The sequence below is a fragment of the Mytilus trossulus genome, chromosome 7, assembly GCF_036588685.1.
Source record: "Mytilus trossulus isolate FHL-02 chromosome 7, PNRI_Mtr1.1.1.hap1, whole genome shotgun sequence".
NCBI lineage: Eukaryota > Metazoa > Mollusca > Bivalvia > Mytilida > Mytilidae > Mytilus > Mytilus trossulus.
Genome location: NC_086379.1, coordinates 63,465,647 through 63,486,065, shown reverse-complemented (window position 1 = coordinate 63,486,065; position 20,419 = coordinate 63,465,647). Strand labels below are relative to the sequence as shown.

The following is a 20,419-nucleotide window of genomic DNA, read 5'->3' as shown; positions in this document are numbered from 1 at the left end:
TGAAGCGGGACTGACGGACGAACGGACGGTACGGACGTACAGACCAAAAAACATAATGCCCATAAATGGGACATAAAATATGTATAATCATCTCAGTCATTAATACGAATGATTTTTATATAAGTTTTGGATTTTGGATATATATGTTGACCATAATCAAGGACATATATATTAGAACCTTGTTAGTTATATGTCCTTGCCATAATGAACAAATATTGAAGGAAATGCATATCAGGTTATAACAATTGCTATATATATAATGTTTTAATTTATTCCAATGAAGAAGGCCGTAATGGCCGAAACGTATGGGAATTTGTGTTATAGTTTTTATTATATATATATATATATATAGCCCAGGTGGTCGTGTGGTCTAGCGGGACGGCTGCAGTGCAGGCGATTTGGTGTCACGATATCACAGTAGCATGGGTTCGAATCCCGGCGAGGGAAGAACCAAAAATTTGCGAAAGCAAATTTACAGATCTAACATTGTTGGGTTGATGTTTAGACGAGTTGTATATATATATATATTATATATATATATCTATACTATTAAACGAGAAGACCTCATTTTGGGTGTCGCTTCTCTTCTTTCCACAATAAATTAATCTTCATGTCTCTGTGTCCTATATGTACAGTGCATAATCGCATTTGTCATTCATTCATATGATTATCCAGATTGAGTTATTTTTGGAGAAAAACGAGAAAAAAAGGCGTCCGGATATGTTTCCGTCATTGGACGAAATTTTAAGTCAGATTAGACTTCCGGTTTGCGTTTTTCTGTATACTTTTAACATACATATATATTAACAATAAAGTGTATTCTCTGTCTGATATCCGTCATTGGACGAAATTTTAATTCAGATTAGACCCCCGGCTTGCGTTTATTGTATACTTTGAAACATATACTAGGAATAAAGTGTATTTTCTGGCTGATACCATTTTCAAGTTTACTATCCACGGCGGTCACAGAGTTTATTAAATAGAGAGTGTCTGTATAATATATCAATGACCGCCTTGGATCGATTATTAAAAATAAATGAAGCAGGACCTTTTCGGGACGTCGGGAACGGGTGTTTTTAAGATCGAAATTTCAGGATTGACCATTTCGGGATCCGAGATTTCTTTTTTCGAATTTCAGGATGTCGAGATATTTAATTCATATTAAATTCGGAACCTCGGGATTTCATGTTCTTAAGACCGGGATATCGGGATCAGGACCCCTCCCGGTGCGATCCCCATTTTATGAATGTTCATAATATACTGTTGAAGGCCGTACTTTAACCTATAATGGTTTAATTTTTGAATTGTTGTTTGGATGGAGAGTTGTCTCATTGGCACTCACACCACATCTTCCTATATCTAGATAAGCGCTGAAATTATCCATTTTACATTAAAATTAATAGAGAACTAACAAAACTAGAGGCTCTAAAGAGCCTGTGTCGCTCACCTTGGTCTATGTGCATATTAAACAAAGGACACAAATGGATTCATGACAAAATTGTATTTTGGTGATGGTGATGTGTTTGAAGTTCTTACTTTACTGAACGATTTTGATTCTTACAATTATATCTATCATGAACTTTGCCCATTAGTAACAGAGAACTATATTTGGTAAAAATTTACATAAATTTACCAAATTAATGAAAATTGTTAAAAATTGACTATAAAGGGCAATAACTCCTTAAGGGGTCAATTGACCATTTAGGTCATGTTGAATTATTTGTAGATCTTACTTTGCTGAACATTATTGCTGTTTACAGTTTATCGCTATCTATAATAGTATTCAAGATAACCAAAAACGGCAAAATTTCTTTAAAAATTACCAATTGGAGGGCAGCAACCCAACAACCAGTTGTCCAATTCATCTGAAAAATTCAGGGCAGATAGATATTGACTTTATTAACAATTTAACTTCTTGTCAGATTTGCTCTAGATGCTTTGGTTTCATAGTTATAAGCAAAAAACTGCATTTTACCCCTATGTTCTATTTTTAGCCGTGGCGGCCATCTTGGTTGAATGGCCAGGTCATCGGACACATTTTTCAAACTAGATACCCCAAAGATGATTGTGGCCTAGTAGTTTCAGTGGAGATTTTGTAAAAGATTACTTAGATTTATGAAAAATGGTTAAAGATTGACTATAAAGGGCAATAACTCCTAAAGGGGTCAACTGACCATTTTGGTCATGTTGACTTATTTGTAGATCTTACTTTGCTGAACATTATTGCTGTTTACAATTTATCTCTATCTATAATAATATTCAAGATAATAACCAAAAACAGCAAAATTTCCTCAAAATTACCAATTCAGGGGCAGCAACCCAACAACCAATTGACCGATTCATCTGAAAATTTCAGGGCAGATAGTTCTTGACCTGATAAACATTTTTATCCCATGTCAGATTTCCTCAAAATGCTTTGGTTTTTGAGTTATAAGCCAAAAACTGCATTTTACCCCTATGTTCTATTTTTAGCGGTGGCGGCCATCTTGGTTGGTTGACCAGGTCACGCCACACATTTTTTTAACTAGATACCCCAAAGATGATTGTGGCCAAGTTTGGATTAATTTGGCCAAGTAGTTTCAGAGGAGAAGATTTTTGTAAAAGATTACTTTAATTTACGAAAAATGGTTAAAAATTGACTATAAAGGGCAATAACTCCTAAACGGGTCAACTGACCATTTTGGTCATGTTGACTTATTTGTAGATCTTACTATGCTGAACATTATTGCTGTTTACAGTTTATCTCTATCTATAATTATATTCAAGATAATAACCAAAAACAGCAAAATTTCCTCAAAATTACCAATTCAGGGGCAGCAACCCAACAACCGATTGACCGATTCATCTGAAAATTTTAAGCCAGATAGATCTTGACCTGATAAACATTTTTACCCCATGTCAGATTCCTCAAAATGCTTTGGTTTTTGAGTTATAAGCCAAAAACTGCATTTTACCCCTTTGTTCTATTTTTAGCCGTGGCGGCCATCTTGGTTGGTTGACCAGGTCACGCCACACATTTTTTAAACTAGATACCCCAAAGATGATTGTGGCCAAGTTTGGATTAATTTGGCCAAGTAGTTTCAGAGGAGAAGATTTTTGTAAAAGATTACTTTAATTAACGAAAAATGGTTAAAAATTGACTATAAAGGGCAATAACTCCTAAACGGGTCAACTGACCATTTTGGTAATGTTGACTTATTTGTAGATCTTACTTTGCTGAACATTATTGCTGTTCACAGTTTATCTCTAACTATAATAATATTCAAGATAATAACCAAAAACAGCAAAATTTCTTCAAAATTACCAATTCAGGGGCAGCAACCCAACAACCGATTGACCGATTCATCTGAAAATTTCAGGGCAGATAGATCTTGACCTGATAAATATTTTTACCCCACGTCAGATTTGCTCTAAATGCTTTTGTTTTTGAGTTATAAGCCAAAAACTGCATTTTACCCCTATGTTCTATTTTTAGCGGTGGCGGCCATCTTGGTTGGTTGACCAGGTCACGCCACACATTTTTTTAACTAAATACCCCAAAGATGATTGTGACCAAGTTTGGATTAATTTGGCCACGTAGTTTCAGAGGAGAAGATTTTTGTAAAAGATTACTTTAATTTACGAAAAATGGTTAAAAATTGACTATAAAGGGCAATAACTCCTAAACGGGTCAACTGACCATTTTGGTCATGTTGACTTATTTGTAGATCTTACTTTGCTGAACATTATTGCTGTTCACAGTTTATCTCTAACTATAATAATATTCAAGATAATAACCAAAAACAGCAAAATTTCCTCAAATTACCAATTCAGGGGCAGCAACCCAACAACCGATTGACCGATTCATCTGAAAATTTCAGGGCAGATAGATCTTGACCTGATAAACATTTTTACCCCATGTCAGATTTGCTCTTAATGCTTTGGTTTTTGAGTTATAAGCCAAAAACTGCATTTTACCCCTATGTTCTATTTTTAGCCGTGGCGGCCATCTTGGTTGGTTGACCGGGTCACGCCACACATTTTTTAAACTAGATACCCCAATGATGATTTTGGCCAAGTTTGGTTTGATTTGGCCCAGTAGTTTCAGAGGAGAAGATTTTTGTAAAAGCTAACGCCGGACGACGGACGACGGACGACGGACGACGGACGCCAAGTGATGAGAAAAGCTCACTTGGCCCTTTGGGCCAGGTGAGCTAAAAAAAGGATTTCTTTTTTGGAAAAAGGAGGAGCTGGGCTAGAAAAACAATTATCCTGTTTCAAATTACCTATGACTTTTGATACCTTTTCTGAAATTCTCCAGTCATTTAGTTTTTTTACAAAACAAGAAGATGAGGTATGAATGCCAATGAGACAGCACTCCGCAAGAGACAAAAATGACACCGAAATTAACACTTAAAAGTCACCTTACGGCCATCAACAATGTGCAAAAACGATACTGCATAGTCTGATATAAAAGGCCCCGAAATGACAATGTAAAACAATTCAATGAAAATACTAACAGCCTTATTTATTTACAAAAAATAAACGAAAAACAAATATAAAACACATAAACAAACGACAACCACTGAATTACAGGTCCCTGACTTTAATGTTCATAATATACTACATGTATGTTCATAATGAAATTAATAGAAAACAAATAAATAGGAATTTTGGAAATAAAGAAGGAGGGTTAAAAAAAACATTATCCTGTCCCCAAGTACCTATTACTTCTGATACTTTTCCTGAAATTCACAAGTCAGAAAATCTTTAACAAAATTCTTTCTACAAATCTACAACACTTTACATACTTTCAACCACGCTCTAAAAGTCGTGATTTCGCGGGTGTGTTCTAGTATATATATATGTCTAGCGGGACGGCTGCAGTGCAGGCGATTTGGTGTCACGATATCACAGTAGCATGGGTTCGAATCCCGGCGAGGGAAGAACCAAAATTTTGCGAAAGCAAATTAACAGATCTAACATTGTTGGGTTGAGTCTAGACGAGTTATATATATATATATATATATTGGTTTTTTTTCCAGACACCAGTGGCGGATCCAGGGGGAGGGTTCCGTGGGTTGGAGCCTCCCCCCTTTTTTTGGGGATCAATGCATTTGAATGGGGACATATAGTTGGACCCCCCCTTTTTGTCCTGGGTTGGGAACTCCCCTTGTTAAAATGGCTGGATCCGCCGCTGGACACCAATGACACCAATTAAAGTATTTTAATATAATAAAGTTGTAATAAATCATGAAAAAAAAAAAACACTTTTAAGTGAAAACAAGAATGTGTCCAAAGTACACGGATGCCCCACTCAATCATTTTCCATGTTCCATGGACTGTGCAATAGGGTAAAAATCTAATTTGGCATCAACATTAGAAAGATTATACTATAGGAACATGTGTACTACTAAGTTTCACGTTAATTTGACTTCAATTTTATTAAAAACTACCTTAACCAAAAATTTTAACCTGAAACTCCCACTTTCATTTTCCATGTCAAGTGGACTGTGCAATTGGGTCAAAAGTCTAATTTGGCTTTAAAATCAGAAAGATCATATCATAAGCAACAAGTGTACTAAGTTTCAAGTTGATTGGACGTATAAGTACTTCGGCTTCATCAAAAACTACCTTGACCAAAAACTTTAACCTGAAACTCTTTCATTTCTATGTTAAGTGGACTGTGAAATTGGGGTCAAAAGTCTAATTTTGGCTTTAAATTAAAAAGATCATATCATAAGCAACAAGTGTACTAAGTTTCAAGTTGATTGGACTTCAGTTTCATTTAAAAAAAACTAACTTGACCAAAAACTTTAACCTGAAGCGGGACGAACAACCGGAAGAACGGACGAACGAAGCCACAGACCAGAAAGCATAATGCCCCTTCTAATATCGTAGGTGGGGCATAACAAACACAATAAATACAAAACATATGCCGGGTTTATTTACTGTATAATTTCTCTGGATAAATTAATAGTGGTAGTCTGTGTTATAGTCCGAGTTTATGATAGGCCGAGTTTGTGAAAGGCCGAGAGCAGCGATCTAAAAGACGCTTGAAATTAATAATCATCGAAACCTATACGGATATAACTGACGTTCCGGATTTTCATGTTTGTCATTAAGGTTCATCATAACCTTTTGGCCAAAATGGCCGTATTTACACCCCAAATTTTACTCTGAGTACAGACTAACCTATACACCTGCAACAGTTTTAAGGGATGGCAGGAACTAGATATATAAATTTTAAATGCATTTTATGTTTCAGAAAATTTTAAACTTTTCTAGATTTTGCTAGCCATTTTTTTTGTTCCTGCAGAAGGTGCAAAAATTAACTAAGTAGGGAAAACGATTGAGAAGCTCCCCTAATATAATCAATGTTGTGAGTAGTTTTGATTTAAATGGACAATAGATGGACAATAGACACTTGTAAACAATAGGTGATTTAACAGGTTTAAACTGTGTAACTGAGTGGACCGTATCAAATGAAACTCGGGTGTTTGTTTATTTTGCTATCTTCTGCAGACTGGAAAAAAATGGAGATCAAAATACAGGTAAGTTTTTAATTTTCTGAAACGTAGACTTCATATAACTTTTATATATCTAGTTCCTGCCATGCCTTAAAACTTTCCTGGATGTACCAGTTTGTCTGTACTCATAGTAATTTTTGAGGTGTAAACACGGCCATGTTTTTCATTTCCTTATGATGAACCTTAAAGACCAGATTTTTTTTAGCGCATAACTACACTTGTTCCTGCTTGTATATGATTATCCCATTAATTGTTTGACTATTTTCTATGAGTCTGAGAACATGATTTGCATATCACATGATACTGAAAACTTATCATCCATGAAACAAAAACTATTTATATTTGAACTTTAATAAGCAACATGAAAAAGATAATAACATTATCTGCAGTTCTTACTTTTGTCCTTGCCTTCAGCAATATCTTAAATGTTTCTTGTGTCAAGTACGAGCCAAATTGGGAGTCTCTGGATTCAAGACCCCTTCCATCATGGTATGATGAAGCCAAGATAGGAATATTCATCACATGGGGCGTATTTTCGGTTCCATCATTTGGGACAGAATGGTTTTGGTGGACCTGGAAGGAAGCAAAGAATCCAGCAATAGTGGACTTTATGAAGAAAAATTATAGACCTGATTTCACATACCCTGATTTTGCACCACAATTTACAGCAGAATTTTTTAATGCCAATGAATGGGCAGAAATACTGAAGTCTTCAGGGGCAAAGTAAGTTCAAAGTCTACCAAACCTTTGAAAATATATGTCAATATATGATGTTAGAAATACCTTTTAATGTCAGGCGTCAAACACTCATTTTCTGCTACTGTAACATGTTAGCTTCAAATTGGTTAAAATTTTACTGTGATTCTCAACATATTCTTACTTGATTTGTCATAGATTCTTAATTACTAAATTGGTTCCTTCATTTTTGCAATTTAACATGATTTGTCATATTAAGTCATTATTTTTTGTACATTTTATTGTCATGCACCAAAATTTACCGTTATTTACTTCGTTTGGCAAGATTTTTAACTTTTGAAGTTAAATGGTAGCTCCCTTAAGTTTATCATTAACATAACTGACCCACTTACTGAAAAAAAAATTACTTAACCTTTTTTAAAGTGCTTATTTATATTACAAGTACTTATTAAATTTTAAAAAGTTAAAAAAAAACCCTGATTTGCACAAACAATGAAATTGAGTCTGTTGCTGTACAAAGAGAGATAACTCTAATTTAATCTTTTTAATATCTTTCTATGTGAAGTCAGTTGCTATACAAAGAGAGATAACTCTTGTTTGATCTTTTATATCTTTATATGTAACAGTAAGAAACAAAATTTTCAGCAATTAAATGTCTTTTTAAAAATTGAATGCTTTATATTTTTGGTGAAAAAGTATTGACTAATATTGATACAAAACTTAATTTGGTCAATGCCTTTAGACTCCAATAAAACTATGGAACAATTTTTTATTTTTTTTTTAAAAGGTGGCCATTGTTCAGATAAAACATCGATGATTTAAAATACTCTTAAAAATGATTAATTAAAATTTCATTTAAATTGTATTCTATATTTTTTTTAACAAAGCTTCCTACCAATTATCATCATTTAATAGGCTGAAAATATGTTATGCCTTAATTCATAAAATTATTATCTGGTTTGTTGCCAGGTCAGATTTTCAACATCCAAATAAAACATCTTGGTCGATGAATATATTTGTGTATTTTGCTGGATTTACGACATAGTTTTGATTGTATGAATGTTATTGTTGAAGACTGTTTGATGTCCTCTAGTTGTCTTTGGGTTATATTTTGTCTCAGTGATGCATACCCCATATTTTATTTTATTCTCATACATAATAGAAAGGAAAGATTAAGGGGTATCCATCATTAACACAACATCAGTATGTGCAAAATCTTGTCTCTATCTCCATATGATGGTCATAATAATGTTTTTTTTCTGTTCTCTAGATATGTAGTATTAGTTAGCAAGCATTGTGAGGGTTTTCCCCTCTGGCCATCAAACTATTCATGGAATTGGAACTCTATGGATGTAGGGCCTAAGAGAGATATTGTAGGTATGTAGATAATTTACATGTAGTTCTTTATAACATTTTGCAGATATGTTGTGTTAGTGAGTAAACATCATGAGGGTTTTCCCCTTTGGCCATCTAATTATTCGTGGAACTGGAATGCAATGGACATTGGCCCTAATAGAGACATTGTGGGTAGGTAGGCATGCAAGATATTATGTCAAAGTTTGCCATGTTACCAAAATGATTATATGATTTTTGCATGATTTCAAATTAACCATGCATGTTGTCCAAATTTTCTGTTGCATTTACATGTACATGTATGTGTGTCTTTCTTGTTGATTTTTCTTAATTTTGGTTGCACAAGGACATTAGGTAATGCAGTGTCATTTTAATGAAGCATAACAGTGAAAATATATATGTAAGCTAATTATTTCCATTTGTATTTATAAACCTTGTGTTCTTTATATATTTATTTTAGGAATGACTGTAATATTTTTTCTGTCTATTAAGAAATAACATAAAAAATTTGGTGCACACTGAACAACGAGCGTAGCGGATTATTTAACAGTGTGCACCACATTTTTTATGTTTTTTCAAATAGACAGAAAAAATATAACAGTCATTTCTTATAATTTAATTCTAAATTCCATTTTAAACCGTAGAAATCCATGAAAAAAATGTTGATGAGGTCACAGTCACATGATAAAAGTATGTCTATGGACTGATAACAAATTAAGGTCAACCAATCAGAAGCCGTGTTACATATATAATTAAATTATTATTTTCTATACTTCGATATATAATTATGTTTAATGTTTCAATTGTTTCTAGAACTTAAGCACTTGCATCATTGGTATATTGGCTCCTAATTCTTTTCATTATACACTGTATAATAAAAAAAGTATCATTTTAAGTTTCTCTGTTGTTTCACTTGCCTTTATCTTGTGTGTTCTTTCTCAAACCAATGTTATCTTTTTGTAAAAAAAAACCAGGTTTTATATAACACTTTGATTTAATAAACAGGGGAATGGTCATGCTGCAAAGTCAATTTGTTTGGAAACTGGTGAATAAAGCTCTATTCATTAGAATTATGAACATATATTGGCAAGAAAATATACACCTACCCCTACTTGCCATTCATTGTAATTTAATCAATTTCATTTAAAATATAAAGATCTGTTATATCTTATTTTTACTGAAAGTGCATTAATTAATTTCACATTTTTGTCTGCACTTAAAAATCACAGTAAAAAAATTTAATGAATGCAATCATTTCTGAATTTACAATATATTTTTGTTCACTTTATAAGGAGAACTTGCTAAAGCAGTAAGATCAAAGACTGACATACATTTTGGAATGTACCATTCTTTACTTGAATGGTTCAATCCTCTATACATTCAGGACAGAGAGAATGGATTCAAGACTCAGGACTTTGTCAGAGTGAGTAGAAATTGTTAAGATTTATTTTATACTTTGTATAACATACATATATAATAAAAAAAGATGTAGTATGATTGCCAATGAGACAGCTATCCACAAGAGACAAAATGACACAGAAATAAACAACTTTAGGTCACCGTACGCTCTTCAACAATGAGCTAAGCCCATATTGCATAGTCAGCCAAAAAAGGCCAGAAACTACAATGTAAAACACTTCAAAAGAGAAAACTAGTGACGTAATTTATGTACAAAAAAATAAACGTTAAACAAATATGTAACACATTAACAAACGACAACCACTGAATTACAGGCTCCTGACTTAGGACAGTTACATACATAAAGAAAGTTTCAGGGTTAAACATCTTAGCATGATCCCAACCCTGCCCCTAACATGGGACAGGGGTGTAACAGTACAACAAAAGAATTTCATAGAAATATGTAATTTTGATTGGCTGACAATAATCACATGGCACTCCAAACTTCTTTTTATAATTTCGTTGGGTTGTAAAGCATATTATGCATTGTTTCATTTGATCTTCTCTTTAGTTAATCTTTTCTACATCCTTTTGACTGACAGACAAAAACAATGCCTGAGCTTTATGAATTGGTAAACAGATATGAACCGGACATTATATGGTCAGATGGAGACTGGACAACCACTGATGTGTATTGGAATGCTACAAACTTCCTTGCTTGGCTTTATAATGAAAGGTATAATTTTGAAGTTAATGTTTTGACCAGTCTTATAGCTTTCTTTTGTTTGTATGAATAAAATTAAGTATGGAAATGGAGACTGTGTTAAAGAGACAAAAACTCAACCAAAGAACAAAAAACAAAACAGTTTTATTCAACTATTTCAAATAGTGATAAACCAGAAAAATGTAAAAAAAAACTCATCATAGATACCAGGACTGAATTTTGTATATACACCAGATGAATCTTTTGTCTACAAACAACTCATCAGTGACGCTCGAATCCAAACAAGATAAAAAGGCCAAATACAGTACGAAGTTGAAGAGCATTGAGGACCAAAATTCCTAAAAGTTTTGCCAAATACAGCTAAGGTAATCTATGTCTGAGGTAGAAAAGCCTTAGTGTTTCAAAAAATACATTGTACAACTTCAGTGATTATGAGCAGAGACATAATAACTGTTTTTGAATACAAACCCCTGCAATTAAACCAACAGCAGCTCTGACCAAAAGCAATCTATACAAGTTCATTTAGAAAAAAAAAATGTTCAGGGATATTAATATTAGAGGTATTAAATGTCTGTTAGCAAAATTAATATTTATCTTCTTTTCACTTTGTTATCTTATTGGTATTTTTTTTCTTTAGTCCAGTGAAAGACAAAGTTTGTGTGAATGACAGATGGGGGAGTAACATCAGATGTAAACATGGTGGTTTCCTCAACTGTAATGACAAATATAACCCAGGTAAGTATCAACTAGTTGTACAATTATCTTATAATCTCTTATCTGAATGACTATGAACCTATTATAACAAAATCTTTATTCTGGGATTGAGGCTATTTCAAGCTTACATGGTTGTATGCTACTGGAATATATTTTCTGTACATCGATTGTTACACTTTTTTTTTGTTTAAAGTAAGGTCTGGTTTAGTGAATTTCAATTGTCTAATCATCATGCATGTTGTAAAGAAAAAGTTGATAAAAAAAGTGGTAATTATAAAGAAACTGACAATGCCATGACAAAAAGAAGAAAGTAGACAAAAGTAAAAACAAGTTCATAAAGTACTGCATTGAAAACTAGATTAAGCAACTCAGAAACCACCAAATTCTCTGCGGGTGATCTCAGGTGTGTTGGAAGGGTATAAGCTTCATTAAAAATTCACATGTTAAATTTATATATGTATTATATGCACTATCAATATCTGATTTTAAAGTTTTCTTCGTTTAATAATTCTTCGTAAATAAATGGAGAAGTTCCTGTTTTGCATCATTTTTAGGGGTACTGTTGAGTATATATATTTGAATAACAAACCAGAATGCTTGTTATATAACAATAAATATTTAACAGGTGTGTTGAATAAAAAAAAGTGGGAAAACTGTATGGAAATGGACCGTTATTCCTGGGGTTACAGACGTAATGCCAGACTAGCTGATTACTTCAGTATGCATGAACTTTTATCAGAGGTTGCAGAAACAGTTAGGTAATGTCAAACAGCAAGTTACTAATGACAAAGTTTGGTTAAAATTACAAAAAATAGTATAAAGAGAAGTAAAATGAGTTTTGAATGACAATGAATAATAGTAAGACTATTATAAGTGTTCATTAAGATTATGAATTTTGTTGATTAAGATGCAATAATTTATTACAATAAGTTACTGTAAACCAACTAATTTTCGTGTATACTTCATTTCACGTTTTACTCTTTAAGTCCATTCACAGCTATTTATTTTCACAATTTTCTTATTCACTTGATTAGGTTAAATGAGAAAAGATCAAAGTTTTCCAAATTTGTGAAGATTTATATCGCGTTATTTTTCTACTTGTGAAAGTCCCAAAAATAAATCGCTCACAAAAATAAGTTGGTTTACAATATATTCTTATTCAAGATCAATTTATTTTGGTTGTCCACAATCACAATGATTTTTATTCATTTTATTGCCACATTTATACTAAAATATGAAAAATAAATGACTTTTAAACTTCTTGAATCAAAAACAAAGACATTATTGGACAGAATTTAAATACAATAAAATATATTTTACTCTTTGATAGCACTGGTGGGAATATACTTATCAATATTGGACCAACAAAAGATGGAATGATTATACCAATTTATCAGGAGAGACTGAAACAACTTGGTACATGGTTGGGAGTAAATGGAGAAGCTATTTATGGATCAAAGCCTTGGAGTCATCAAAATGACACAATCACTAAAAATATATGGTAATATAACTTGAGATATAGTAAACTGAATGTAAGATGACTGAGTATGAAAATAAAATTGAAAAAGAGGAAGATACATAAAATTCACATGTGCCATCTTTTGCAGATAAGAGCATGAATTCTGTTTTGATATAAAAATACATGTGCAATCTATTGCAGAGAAGAGCATGCATTCTGTTTTGATATAAAAATACATGTGCAATCTATTGCAGAGAAGAGCATGCATTCTGTTTTGATATAAAAATACATGTGCAATCTATTGCAGATAAGAGCATGCATTCTGTTTTGATATAAAAATACATGTGCAATCTATTGCAGATAAGAGCATGCATTCTGTTTTGATATAAAAATACATGTGCAATCTATTGCAGATAAGAGCATGAATTCTGTTTTGATATAAAAATACATGTGCAATCTATTGCAGATAAGAGCATGAATTCTGTTTTGATATAAAAATACATGTGCAATCTATTGCAGAGAAGAGCATGCATTCTGTTTTGATATAAAAATACATGTGCAATCTATTGCAGATAAGAGCATGCATTCTGTTTTGATATAAAAATACATGTGCAATCTATTGCAGATAAGAGCATGCATTCTGTTTTGATATAAAAATACATGTGCAATCTATTGCAGATAAGAGCATGAATTCTGTTTTGATATAAAAATACATGTGCAATCTATTGCAGATAAGAGCATGCATTCTGTTTTGATATAAAAATACATGTGCAATCTATTGCAGATAAGAGCATGAATTCTGTTTTGATATAAAAATACATGTGCAATCTATTGCAGATAAGAGCATGCATTCTGTTTTGATATAAAATACATGTGCAATCTATTGCAGATAAGAGCATGCATTCTGTTTTAATATAATTCTAGAAATTACCTAAAAAATCACAGTACAGTTCATTGTAATATGATTATTTTGGATAAACAACTTTGTTAACACCAAATATACTATGGGTTCATATTTTGAAAAAGATCAAACTAGATCAAGCTCCATAACCTAAGGCAGTAATCGAAAAGCCACCAAATGTTGAAAGATATAAGATGATAAAATATGCATCATGGATTTTTGCTAGGACACCACAGTATAACATGATATATTTTGGAAGAATTACTATGAGTAAACAAAAGTTAAAAGAAGCAGAAAACAAATATGCAAATTAAAACAGGATTATATTTCCTTTAATTTAGGTATACATCACAGATTGCTGGAGCTGATGTTTCAGTGTATGCCATTTTATTATTTTGGCCAACAGATAACACAGTAATTCTTGGTGCCCCAGTGCCTTCCTCGTCAACAATTGTCAGTATGCTTGGATACGTTGGAAACTTTGACTGGAAACCAAATCCAGGAGGTGGTATAGAAGTATCCATACCCCCAATAACAATTAACAAGCTACCATGCAATGATGTCTGGGTACTCAAACTGGAAAATTTGTTCGATTAATTATACAATTAGTAACTGTTTATAAATAGTTTATTTATTCAGTAAATGTCTTCTTTTTTTATACTTGTTGAAAAGGAATAAACTGACCATTTTTAATAATATTAGAATCTCATGGTATATGAAATACTAGAATGTCCTAATCAACTTAATAATTAACTAATATAAACATACTGCCTTTGGATGAAGATGTTAGGGTGGATTAACACACAGGGAAAACATTTATCACCCAAGACAGTCATTTTAGTTTGAATTGATGCGAGAAAAAATCCATTACTGTACTTCAACATATATATAGTTACCAGTACAATTTTTATTAAGCCATGATCTGTAATGTGCAGCAATTTTGTTATCTTTTTCATTCCATTCCATGAAGTTTTGAAAATATATTTATACAATGAATACAAAAGATGTATATTCCATATTAGTCCAAATAATTATGACATCTTGAAAGGCTATTATACTTTTATGCTTTGACACCTTACAGCAGTGTCAAAGCAAAAAAGGTTTAATAGCCTGACTTATAATTATTTGGACTAATTCCATATACATGTATATAACAAATTTCTTCTATACAGCAAAGCATCTTATACATGTATTTATAACAATAATTACTTTGTAATCTCCATCTTGTCTGTCCATGCTGTGTCAAGTCAGAGTCTGTGCATAATACAGTAGAGGATATATCATATAAGTTATTATTTGGTGTTTGGTGTTTTTATCCAAAAGAGATTATTTTGTTTTGTTTTGTTATTTTTAGCAATGTTCTTTTGAATTTCATATTTTTTCTTACATGTTAACAAAATATTGTACATTATTTAATAAAAATACATTATAAATATAGTGATTATTTTGTCTCTATAAAATAAAACTTGCACTAGAGATCACAATATAAAAAAAAATACAACCCTTCTCCTAAACTAATCAGGCAAATCTGTCAAAATAATACAGAAAAATAATTGACTTAAATTTGTCCAAAATAAAAATAGTGCTATCTTCATGAGCTGCTGTAGGTGTGGATAGGCCAGATTGGTGTGCTGCTACTCAATTATGTTGGTCGAGAATGCAATACAAAGGGATTACTATCCAACGTCGGCAGCATATATTTTTGATGGTACAACAAGGAGACCTTGATGATTAATACCTGATATGCAGAAAAATTATGTTTCTGTCTATCATATGTCCATTATCCTTCACCTCGTTTTCATGGTTCAGTGACTGCTTGTAAAAAAGTTCTAGCTTTTTTTTTTCATATTAAATTTTCACTCATTTTGAATGATAGTATATCCAAAATTGGTATATGCAAGGTCAATAGAACAGGGATCACTTTATCTCAATCTGAAATTCTGATTTGATAGATTAGTTATCAAGGTTAGTTTGCAGTTAGCCTAGATAATATGAGCAAGAGGTCAACTAAAGGCATTAATGCATAGCAACTAACCATTAGCATTTGTATATTTTGTAAAAAAAAAATATTTCCTTTTATATGCCTCATTTATGGGCATTATGTTTTCTGGTCTGTGCATCCATTCCTTTGTCCATCCATTCGTCCGTCTGTTTGTCATACTTCATGTTAAAGTTTTTGGTCGAAATAGTTTTTTTACTTAAAACTTAGTACACATGTTCCCTGTGATATTATCTTTTAATTTGAATGCCAAATTAGATTTTTCCCATTTTCACGGTCCACTGAACATAGAAAATGATAGTGCGGATGGGGCACCTGTGTACTGGGGACACACTCTTGTTTACAGCTTTTTTAAGTATACATTAGATTGAAAAGGTATATGTGCACCTAAAAAGCAGCTTTATTGTTGGTGAGATTGTCATGTTACAACTAAGCTTCTCTTACATTATTTTGTTGTTTCTTACACAAGCATGATGTTTCCACAATGGAAATCTGCTGAAATTCTGCAGTATTACTCATTTCAAGAAAACTGCATATTATGACGTAATTGCGATGTCATAAAATCAAGAATCTGGTGTAATTCATTTATATTTCTTGATTTCCTTTCTGAAAAAAATGTACAAATTTCATATAGTTCTCAATAACTTCATTTTCATGGGCCAAAACTGTGCCTTAATGCCCCTTTTCCCTTGGTATATGTAAAGATTGATAGGTGTAAATGTTTTACTGGCATGTTTCATCTGACCTTGGCCTTATTTTGAGGTAAAGATTTCTGAGGCTGATCACTACCTTTGAGATACACAACATAGTACCTTGATCATAACATTTTAAACATCCTTTCCATGAACATTTCCAGAAAATCATCAATAAAATATATGCATGAATATTCAAGTGACAAAATGATGACATGCTTGTCAATAAAATTACATAACTTGTACAAGGTGCAGTAATATACTGTATATTCTTAAAATATCAATGATGTCATTGTTAAAGTAATCTTTAAAATTGGAGTTATCTTCCTTTGTCCATAGAATCAATTACAACCAATGTTTTTACCATACAATGTTGATCAATGTTTGATTTTACTATTAAACTTCTGAAAAATTAAACCAATAATTACCCTTCAGTGCTTACAAGCACTTTCATTATGGTTTATTGGTCAGTTTGAGTAGTTTGGTCTGTTTCTTAGATACTATAAATAAAACATCAGCTGTATTCCGTTTATGGTATGATTGTAAGGTGTACATGTCTATCGTTTTGCAAATTTTATGTGACCTTGTTCTTTTTTAAGGCAGCAACCATTTGATTTTCTGGGGGGGCTATGGGTTTTTTTTCTGTGCAAACTTTTTTTTTCGCCTTCGGCGAAGAACAATCTATTTTTTTAGCGACAAACCGAAAACAATTTTTTTCTTTCAATTTTAACATTACATATAGCATGTATAGTGGCAGCTGAGGGTGAAACAAACATTTTTTTTTTCTTAGGGTCCAAAACAAATTATTTTTTTCACTTAAACCTGGAAACAAACTTTTTTTTCCAAAAAAAACCATAGCCCCCCCCCCCCCCCCCCCCCCTGAAAATCAAATGGTTGATGCCTAAGGGTTTATTGGGAAAATTTTAGGTTATGTGTTTTGTTCTATTTCTCGGATACTGTTTAAGCTATATTCGGTTTATTGTATTGTATGTACGTCTGACTGGCATGCGTCATATGACCTTTACCTTATTTCATAGCTATCGCTATTTGTCAGTGTTAAGTTTTTGTGTGTAGTTCAGTTTCTCAAAGACCATATTAAAGCAAGAGATCGGCTATATTTTACGCATTGAATTATTGCATGTTGTACATTTTTTGGCAGGGTTTATCTGAGTTTGACCTCATTTTTATGGTTGATTATTCATTGTTTGTGTTTTTGTAATTCGGTTTGTTTCTTAGCTGCTACTAAGAATAAGCTAACTCTATCATAATAATCGGTATATGGCATGGCTGCTTAATGTAAATACCTAACTAGCAGGTTTCATCAGACATTGCCATAATTTTCATGGTTTATTGGACAATGTTTATTTTTGAGGTATGGTTTTTCTCTTAAGTTTCTGTATATTTCGTGTATGTAAATATTGTAAGGTGTACATGTTCATCTGGCAGTTTCACCTCTGGTTCCAAAATACTATATGCCATTATATTCAATATAAAGAATGAATGTAAAGTGTTGTTCATCTGACCTTGACCTCATTTTCAGGGAACATTTGTCAATGTAAAGTTTGCTTGGTTGTGTCTTAATTGCTCAGATACTATAAGCAATAGGTTAGCTATATTTAGTTTATGGACATATAACATGGTGTATATGTTTTCGGTTAGGGTTTACCAGACTTTGACCTCATTTTATGGTTCATTGGTTAATGTTCGGTATCTTTAATTATGTCTTCTTATATGCTATAAACAATAGCTAGGCTAAATGGTAAATGGATGATTGAAAGGTGTCATCTGTTTATCTAGCAGGGTTCATCTCACTGTAACCTCATAATACATTTACGCCGATTATTGATACTGGAAGTAAAACCTTTATATAACAATCTTCCAATACAAATTCAATGACCCTCTTCGATCACGACAGGTAAGGGGGTCTCATTGGGGGTTCCGATCCCGGATCCCGCTTACTGTTTTGTCAGATTCCCGTATCCCGATTACACTATGTACGTAAGCAATGATCATTTTTTTTCATTTCCCGGGTCCCGCAAGACCTCATTTCCCGTTTTCACGACACAATCATTTGACTTTCCCGTGTCACGCTTACAAAAACTCGGCAATCCCGCGTCACGCTTAGACCCCAATGAGACCCACAGGTAAAGCAGGCGAGACATTTCAGCGTGTCCACACTTGTTGAAACACATTTTGGATTAAGTTTTTTTTTAGGAAGTTTTCAACACCATTTACATTCAAGCACGTTTCCCCCTTCAATTTATAGTGCATACATCATCTTGCTTCGGATTCTATTATGTTTGTACTTTAAGCCGCTCACACGTTGATTTCATAAGTAATTTCCGCGTTACCAGGAAAATATCAAACATATATATTGATAAAGGTTAGATACATGTATTAAATGTAATCGAGATATATTATGTGCGTTTTGATAATACGATAACCCGTGTTACTTTAACTACTAAAATTAATAGTGCATTTGTAATTTATCTTCTTATTTGTAAATTTATTTTATTTCCTCTGACACAGATCTGGGAACAGTATATCTAACGTTAATATATATGTTCCTGTACAGATACAGAAAGTTCGGACACACCGTTCAATGACACCTCCTTAAACATGATTTTGCAATTTGACTTGAAAGATGAGCAAAGACTAGTCGGCTTGTAGTCAGAATACTAATGAAATTGTTTCCTATACAAGGCTTTCATGTAACAGGACGTCCTCTGGACTGTTACTTTGTGAAGCAGCATGTTTAAAATTCGACCAAGTGTGTTGATTTTAATTTAATACTAAGCAAGGTTCATATGCATATCACTTCAACATTTTTTCTTCCGAAAAGATGTCCAATGTTTTCCACTGCCTTGGATGTTGAACGGTCATTCATCCATCATTAATTTAATTGAATGAAAAATAAAAACGAATTGAAACCATCAACTTCCTTAAAAGCATTGCACGATAAACTAAGAAACCAACAGTCAATGTCCTATAATAATTGGGGAATAGGATAAGAAAAATGATATATCTACTTGGTAACTGTGACGAATCCATAAACATTAACAGTTAAAGAAAAAAGAGACCTTGTATGAGTGTATTTTGTCGCATTTCATTTCTTTCAATAGTTTTCGGAAATCATTTACTTTGTTATGGTCAAATACAAGTAATCCCTCACCTGTCAGCATATTCCTTAATAAAAGTTATCTAATATGAGTCGACCAAGATCATGAGGATCTATTGCGCGAAATATTCTATGTAGCGATACCGTACGTGACAAATTTGTGCTCTGCAAGACCCCATCGGAGCTTATTTACTACCGTGATGTGTTCGTACGTAGCTGCCCTTCACCCTACCATGCGTCTTAATGTCGTTTTCACAGCTCTAGTCCTCCATCAGGGGGTTTCTAAATCCAGATTTTTATACTTTATACAGTATTTCTAAGATCCAATGAATCGAAAGTTTGAATTGTCAATCAGTGGCGGGTTTGATGAGCGAAGCGGAGGGCGTACATACAACCTGCTATGTTCGTAAAGTATAAAATTTTACGCATAAACTCGCCAAAATTATGTTCGACTCGCTCCGCTATGCAATCGACCGAGTTCATGTCATTTTTTTTATGTTTTTTTTTTGTTTTTTTTTCTTTAACTATGCCTCCCCCTTCTCAAACATCCTGATTGCACACAACCGCTTAAAGAAATGTTGAGATGTGGTATGGTTTCCAAGTTTGCTCTTATTCAATATTTATGTTTCAGAATGAAAAAGGCCGTCAGTGAATTAAGACTGACTTTTGCTTATCGTGTACAGATTTGCACTTTTTGTTAAATTTTTTTTATACATTACATTAATAATAGGTTATTAATGAAGATAAATGTTTCATTTTTTATTCAGGAGGAAGCCCTTTTTATTAGAACAATTATATATCTCTGAAAAGAGTTTTCGAAGGTATAGTTTTTGTAACGGGCATCATAGTAAAAATT

At 32.7% G+C, this 20,419-nt stretch overlaps 1 protein-coding gene across 2 annotated transcripts; it reads left to right on the top strand.

Annotated features, from left to right (window-relative positions):
- The first annotated feature begins 6,730 nt into the window (after nt 1-6,730).
- Nucleotides 6,731-14,917, top strand: LOC134725531 (alpha-L-fucosidase-like). Of its 2 annotated transcripts, none has more exons than XM_063589430.1 (8): nt 6,731-7,232; nt 8,626-8,732; nt 9,851-9,981; nt 10,559-10,692; nt 11,318-11,415; nt 12,020-12,152; nt 12,725-12,895; nt 14,096-14,917. In XM_063589430.1, the coding sequence occupies exons 1-8, from the start codon at nt 6,871-6,873 to the stop codon at nt 14,349-14,351; spliced, it is 1,392 nt and encodes a 463-aa protein (XP_063445500.1). In that variant the 5' UTR covers nt 6,731-6,870; the 3' UTR covers nt 14,352-14,917. The 2 variants fall into 2 exon arrangements, with proteins under 2 accessions (XP_063445500.1, XP_063445501.1); XM_063589431.1 differs by lacking the exon at nt 8,626-8,732 and adding an exon at nt 8,476-8,582.
- Nucleotides 14,918-20,419: the final 5,502 nt, after the last annotated feature.

What these genes read in the sequence shown, in the direction of transcription:
- LOC134725531 (XM_063589430.1), top strand. Translation starts at nt 6,871, where the DNA reads ATGAAAAAGATAATAACATTATCTGCAGTTCTTACTTTTGTCCTTGCC. An exon ending in AGACTCAGGACTTTGTCAGA is followed by an intron (nt 9,982 to 10,558) that starts GTGAGTAGAAAT and finishes TTTGACTGACAG; the next exon opens with ACAAAAACAATGCCTGAGCT. An exon ending in GCTTGGCTTTATAATGAAAG is followed by an intron (nt 10,693 to 11,317) that starts GTATAATTTTGA and finishes TTTTTTCTTTAG; the next exon opens with TCCAGTGAAAGACAAAGTTT.